Source organism: Hemibagrus wyckioides, linkage group LG11, assembly GCF_019097595.1.
Source record: "Hemibagrus wyckioides isolate EC202008001 linkage group LG11, SWU_Hwy_1.0, whole genome shotgun sequence".
NCBI classification, from domain to species: domain Eukaryota; kingdom Metazoa; phylum Chordata; class Actinopteri; order Siluriformes; family Bagridae; genus Hemibagrus; species Hemibagrus wyckioides.
In genome coordinates, this window is record NC_080720.1 from 9,797,309 (window position 1) to 9,804,972 (window position 7,664).

Here is a 7,664-nt window from a genome sequence, read left to right on the forward strand (position 1 = left end):
GGTCATAATGTTATGCCTGATGGGTGTAGTTTTAAATCAGTGAGGTTGCAGTTCTGTGGCGCCAACGGCAGGTGTCGCCATTTCACCTTTTCAGTGCGCAGTCGCGATGCGGCAGCTGTCAAGACCCACAGCAATGGCGGCTCATCTAGAGGCTGGGTTTCACTGCGCCGGGGTCAGCTGTAAAGGTCGTTACGAGCCAGTGACAGGAGCGAAACACTCGAACAGATGTCTTAAATTGCACAGCGGGAGATGTTAAAGGACGACCTTCAGTACTAGCATGATGTCTGGCGGGCGGTTGGAGATAAATACCATTAGACGGAGCTGTAGCGTCGCCGCGGTGAGAATGTACGCGGTATAAACCCCGAGGAGAAAGCGCTGCTGCTGAGTAAGCTCTCAGCTCGGGCTAGCCGGGTGGCTAACTGGTCAGACTTTACGTGCTCGGACATGAATTTCTGCGTGATCTCTGTTCGTTTACACCAAATGCGACGAGCTGCTTAGTTATTTCACCCAGGTTAGTTTGACCGCTACGTGGACCGTGACGTATATTATGTTTTCGTGCGTGAACATTTCGCTGTCACTGCAGCGTCCCACAAAACCCCGTCTGGGGTAACGGAGGTCAACTCAATACATCACCGGTCATCAGGCAGGATGACGGAAGCCGAGGGACATGTACAGGAGGACGGCACCGGGCGGTCATCGTTTCCGCCGCCGCTGTCACACCGAAAGAGATTCCCGGTGCAGAAGAACAACGTCTGTTCACGATCATACTTCGTAGTGGTCATGGTTTTCTTCCACGTCTACATCCTTAATGTCATCGCACTGTTACTGTACGTGCATTACAACACCGGCTCTGATGCGGGTGTATCCTCCAGACCAGAGCAGATCAGAGGTCCTAAAAGCCCCCCTAGCGGGGGCTCTTACACACACCTCCCGCGCATCGAGGGGATACGGGTCAGGATCTGCTTTACTTCATCTCTCAACTCTATCAGTGCTGCATGGAGCTTTACACCAGCTTTACACTGATTTCTGTGGGGCTTGGTATCACACTGTGATGGAGTTTTGTGACTGATGGTTTAACAGGATCCCAGTGTGCAGACGCCATTTATCACAGGATCCCATCTCTGATCCAGGTCCCACACATTGTAGTGTTTTCCCTGCTCTAACACACCTTATTCAACTAATACTAAATAACAGACTTTTCTAAGTTAAAGTGGGTTTGAGTTAGAGCTGGGAAATTGCTAAAATGTGCAGGACAGAAGGTACACTATATTGTCTATATTAAGTTTTGGGACACCCGTCCAAATAATTGAATTTAGGGGTTGGGCTCAGCCCCTTAGTTCCAATGAAAGGAACTCTTAATGAATTAGAGCAGAGACTGTGAGCCAGGCCAAAACTGGGATGTCTGCCTTTACATGCACATAAATTTTATATGGATTTGGCCCACCCTTTGCAGCTCTAACTTTTCTGGCCTCAAGGTTTAGGAGTGTGTTTATGGGAATTTTTGACCATTCCTCTAGAAGTGCATTTGTGAGGTCAGGCACTGATGTTGGACGAGAAGGTCTGGCTCGCAGTCTCCACTCTAATTCATCCCAAAGGTGTTCTATCGGGTTGAGGTCAGGCGAGTCAAGTTCCTCCAAACTCACTCATCCATGTCTTTATGGACCTTGCACTGGTGTGCAGTCATGTTGGAACAGGAAGGGGTCATCCCCAAACTGTTCCCACAAAGATGTTTTATGTTTTATGAGCATAAAATTGTCCAAAATGTCTTGGTATGCTGAAGCATTAAGAGTTCCTTTCACTGGAACTAAGGGGCCAAGCCCAACCCTTGAGAAACAACACCAGAATTCAGTGATTTGGAGGGGTGTCCCAAAACCTTTGGCAATATAGAGTATTTCATGACCTGTTGTCAGTAGTCAGTATATTCAGGATGGGAGGAGGGAATACATCCTGATTCAGTTGTGCTTATGGTTTCTGATGGTGAACCTGGCTAATAGGCTTCATAATGACTCAGTGAAACTAATCAGCATAAGTGAGATCTTCCAAAGAAATATGAAACCACTGACAGTACAGCATGGCAAAAATGACTAAATATAACACACATTTACTTATTATACTTTAACAATTCCTGACTTCAATTAAAGCCATAACACCCTAATGGGAAAATGTTTGTTGTGAAGTCTCAGTTCAGTTCCAGTGTTAAAGAGAATTATAGTTATAAACATCACTTGTTCTCTTTCAGGTTGGTCATGTGCAAAAAGTGTCTCTGGGGTCTGGAAAAATGCATGAGATGAAGACCCTCAGTCTGAAGCCTCTGCTCTTTGGTAATTATCTATATGTTGTTAAACGTATGTGGGTCAGTCAAGCACACAATATGAATGTTGTGATGTTGAGAGTGTGTGCGCCTGTGTACTGTGCAGAAATTCCTGGTTTCCTCTCTGAGAGAGAGTGTGCAGTGCTGATGCATCTTGCTCAGCTGAAGGGCCTGGTGGAAAGTCAAGTCATGGTGCCTGAGGGACAGGAGGAACTCAGCCAGCAGCTAAACCTCAGTGCTGAAGAGATCTTCCATTTGCTTGATCTCAATCAGGATGGCCAGCTACAGCCACATGAGGTGTGTGAGCATGTACAAGTGTAGCTTTTGTTTGCGATACAATAGACAGAACAGATGCACTGTTTATCTTTGAAAAGATATGTTATCTGCATGCTGTCCCCTGTTGCAGATTTTAACACATTCCAGAGTGAGAGATGGTATCTGGCTAACTCCTGAGAACCTCAAGGAGATCTATGCTGGCCTCAAGGTGGACCAGGATGGTAACGGTAAAGACCAATGATTCTTGGAGTAAATCCTTACACTATGTTAAATGTAACACATTTAAACATTTGTATCTTCGAAGAAGGATAACTTCACTATTCGCCAACAAACAGCAGACATATTGACCCACCACACCGTGCAAGCACAATCTTGCACTGCAGCTCTTTTATTTTTCATGTCATTTGCATAGCCTGCTACATGAGGATACTGATTTATTTCACCAGAATTCATAGGCTTTAACTTCAGTCTTTAAGCTATTAGCTTGTTTTAGGCTACAAAGAGATTGTGATGTAACCTTCACATGCATATTGTATGTTTAAATGGACAGGTGATTGCAAAAGATCAACTAAATACTACAAAGTACTGGAAAAGTCATTTTAGTACTGTACCAATTTTAGGTGAGTAGTTTATTGTTTAATTGTGGAAGAGACGGTTAAAGACAATTGTGCTCTGTTTTTGTGTGTTCAGGTCTCTTGAGTGTAGAGGAGTTTGGGCAGCTGAGCAGTGACGCATTCCAGCGTTTCCTACACCAGCGGGGGGTGAACAGGAACCAGTTAGTGAGGAACAGCAGACACACGTGGCTCTACCAGGGTCAGGGAGCACATCAGGTCCTCAGAGATCTCCGCAACAGGTATCCCTCCATGAGTTTGTGTCCTCTGATACCAACTCTCTCCTTTGCTTTAAAATAATGCTGATTTTATTTGTTTACTTAGGGTCACACGTTTAACAAAGCTTTCATCTGAACTGGTGGAGTTGAGTGAACCTCTTCAGGTGGTGCTTTATGAGCAAGGTGGTCATTACCATGCTCATCACGACAGCGGGCCAGTTTACCCCGAGACAACCTGCACACACACTCACCTCACTGTCAACTCGTCCTCGCCGTTCCAGACGTCCTGCAGGTGAGCCAGTTATATCTTTTGAGCTTAAATGAGTACATGTGCTGATTTACTATGTACCAAATATGAGGTCTTTCACATACTACACTTATGCAGAATAAATTGATAAGGGACGGGATGCTATTATAAGAAAATAATAAATATGAAAAAAACAAAAGCCGCTTCACAATTATTAATTCAACAGCTATAAACTATCATTCCCTCACCAGCCTCTTTCTCAAAGTTAATGAGACAACAGAAATGCAGCTCTTCATGTTACCCACAATACCACATACAGTATATACACTCACCATCCACATGTACACCTATACATTCGTGTAGTTATCCAGTGAGCCAATCGTGTGGCAGCAGCACAATGTTGCTCACAGGTCAAGCACTACAGTTAATGTTCACATTAAGTCTCTGACCTTTAACTGCGGTATGATTGTTGGTGCCTGGATGGGCTGGTTTGAGTATTTCAGAAACTGCTGATCTCGTGGGATTTTCACACACAACACTCTAGCGTTTACACAGAACAGCATGAAAAAGGAAATAAAACAGTCCATGTGTGCAGATGAGAGAGATCAGTTAATGACCAGTACCACAGTAGTGACCAGAGAACAGTATAATGATTGATGCTGACAGGAAGTCTACACTGTGCTCCAAATGATTATGCAAGTGACACTGTTTTTATGTATATTGATCTTATATTCTGATATGACTGTGTGTGTACTCATGAATGTATGTACCCCTGCTTTATGAAGATGTTGGTTTTTTTTCCCCAGGTACATTACTGTACTGTTTTACCTGAACACAGTAGAGGAAGGAGGAGAAACCACCTTTCCTGTAGCAGACAACAGAACTTATGACGAAGTGGTGAGTCTTACTGATTTAAATCTTTTAGGTATACGTTGAACGTTGAAACATTGCACTGATCTGAAGTTTAACCAGTAATGCTGGACGTTTGTGTTATTCAGGCTCTTATACAGGACGATGTGGATTTGTTGGATACGAGAAAGCACTGTGATAAAGGGAACCTGAGAGTGAAGCCCACAATGGGAAAAGCAGTGTTCTGGTATAACTATCTGTCCGATGGAAATGGTAAGGATGCAGAATGGCTGGTTTTGTAATGACCGAAGCCTGCTGCGTTACACACTCGTACAGCAATCCTTGCAGCCTAAATCCCTATCCAGATTAGACAAGTTTTACAAAAGGAGGTGGGATAACATGATTATTATATGTTAGTTCTGTCCAGTCATTTTTTAAAAGACTGTGGGTGCATGAATCTGGAAAGAATACACCGTATGTAAACGTCCAGTAGAAATAACCCCAGGTAATATACAAATGTGACAGTGGTAAATATTCCTTCAGTATAAAGACACTACAGAAAATGCTCCGTGTTGTTTTCTTATATAGCAGAAACCAAAATCAATCCAAGAATTGGTCAAAATTAAAAAGCCGAACAATAAAAATATAGACGCTAGTTTGTCTGAGAAGCTACACTTCCAGGGATTTTAAGCACGTTATTTGAGTTCCTAGTACAGGTAAAGCTTGCATGTTGTATGTTATGATCATGTCACCTATCTGTGATCACTGAGGAAAGTATGATACTATGCTTTGTCACCCTCTTTAGGCTGGGTGGGTGAACAAGACGAATACGCACTACATGGAGGCTGTGTTGTTACTCGAGGGGTAAAATGGATTGCCAACAACTGGATCAATGTTGACCCAGACTACCAACGACAAACCCGGTACCAGCAGCTCATGTCTCAGCAGCCGGAATCTCAGGAGCAGCAGCACCCAGACCCACACCAAGACCTGTAACTACATACATGTTTTTCACAAGACTTGCAGTACACATGCATTTGCATTGTCCATGAACAAAGACACAAGGAGATCTGTAAACAAATGTAGACACACACAAGCAAGGCATGTACAAGCATAGAAACACACTGTGCTGGAACATGCACATCAGAGATATATATATATATATATATATATATATATATATATATATATATATATATATATATATATATATATATATATTATAATGTGTGTGTGTGTGTGTGTGTGTATATACATTATATATATATATACATTTTATATATATATATATATATATATATATATATATATATATATATATATATATATATATATATAAAGAAAGATTTTTCGGGACACAAGGATTCAATTTTAATATTTGCACATGGTACTCCATAGAGATACAGAGTATTTAATTTATTTTACAAATATTTATAAATACTTTTAAATTAAGTTAACATTTACATTAAGTTATTTGTAGATTTGCTGCAGCTGCTCTGTATGAGTACAGAGAGGAGAGAGGAAGCACACAGTGACCACTGACAATAGAGACTGGGGTTACTCTCTGGACATAGAAATGAGCTGAACCTACTTCATTTTTGACTTTTATTTTCTGACACTTTTATCGTGTCAGCACTCACCAACTCTAGCATTTTCCAACAGTGAATGTCAGCTAATCATTATACTGCCAAATTCTTATATTGCATTTTTATTTTTTTTTACATAATGCCCAGCTTTATCTAGATACACACACCTGTAAACACATATACACTGCACACATACACTGTATACATGTAGGCAAACATGCATGCTTATTAGGGGGGTAACAATATGGCCTATCATAGTAGATTAGACTAAATAAACCTGATCTTATGATAAGCCTGCTGCTTTTCATGAACCATTAAGCTAGCTAACTAGCGTACTAGCTAATTAGCTTGAGTAAAGCATGTTGGTATGTTAAAAAGATAAGTTACGAAAGGTATGTTAAATTTTATTGCACAGTTTTGTTTTTGTTTTATTCTGCTAAGATGCTGAACGACTGAATCAATCACTGTGTCACTATTAAGTTTCATTTATTCTGCTTTTAAAATACCAAACATTTCAGTCAAAAAGGAAACCTAGGGTCAATTTTTTCTTATTGCTGTATTGAAAATGTATCATATAGAATTTTAATGTTGTGTATTGTTACACCCCTAATGCTTAAACGCACCTAGAAATACACTTGCTCACAAAAAAATATTTATATAAACATTGTACTAGACTGTAGCATAACATCACTTACTATAAATTTGAGATGCATTGATTTAAGTTAAATTACCAGTTTAGCACTGTGCTTCACTGAAGTAGTGAAATGACTCATATGAGTCATGAATGAAAAGGTAGAGCTGAGCTTTATATGCTCAGGCTGACTGCTATTAGTTCATTTTTTCAAAACCTGTAATCAACAGCATTCACTATGCCAGTGGTGGCTCATCAGTAGGGGCAGGTGGGGCAAAGCGTAACCGTATACACCCTATATTGCCAAAAGTTTTGGGACACCCCTCCAAATCATTGAATTCAAGGGTTGGGCTTGGCCCCTTAGTTCCAGTGTCTTGGTGCCTCAGCATACCAAGACATTTTGGCCAATTTCATGCTCCCAGCTTTGTGGGAACAGTTTGGGGATGACCCCTAGAGCGGAGACTGCGAGCCAGGCCAAAACTGGGACGTCTGCATTTACATGCACATGAATGTAATATGGTGTTGGCCTGCCCTTTGCAGCTATAACAGCTTCAACGTTTCTGAGAAGGCCTTCCACAAGGTTTAGGAGTGTGTTTATTGGAATTTTTGACCATTCCTCTAGAAGCGCATTTGTGAGGTCAGGCACTGATGTTGGATGAGAAGGTCTGGCTCTCAGTCTCTGCTCTAATTCATCCCAAAGGTGTTCTATCAAGTTGAGGTCAGGACTCTGTGAAGTTCCTCCACACCAAACTCACTCATCCATGTCTTTATGGACGTTGCTTTGTGCACTGGTGTGCAGTCATGTTAGAACAGGAAGGGGGTCATCCCCAAACTGTTCACACAAAGCTGGGAGCATGAAATGCTGAAGCATTAAGAGTTCCTTTCACTGGAACTAAGGGGCCAAGCACAACCCCTGAAAAACAACACCTGAATTC

General features: G+C 41.6%; 1 protein-coding gene across 1 annotated transcript; it reads left to right on the forward strand.

Annotated features, from left to right (window-relative positions):
- Nucleotides 1–110: 110 nt before the first annotated feature.
- p4htmb (prolyl 4-hydroxylase, transmembrane b) lies at nt 111–5,681 on the forward strand. The gene is made up of 9 exons (XM_058403517.1): nt 111–951; nt 2,240–2,321; nt 2,418–2,608; nt 2,718–2,814; nt 3,278–3,440; nt 3,523–3,708; nt 4,470–4,560; nt 4,662–4,785; nt 5,318–5,681. Exons 1-9 carry the CDS (start codon nt 649–651, stop codon nt 5,506–5,508), a joined length of 1,428 nt encoding a protein of 475 aa, XP_058259500.1. The 5' UTR covers nt 111–648; the 3' UTR covers nt 5,509–5,681.
- The last annotated feature ends 1,983 nt before the right edge of the window (nt 5,682–7,664 follow it).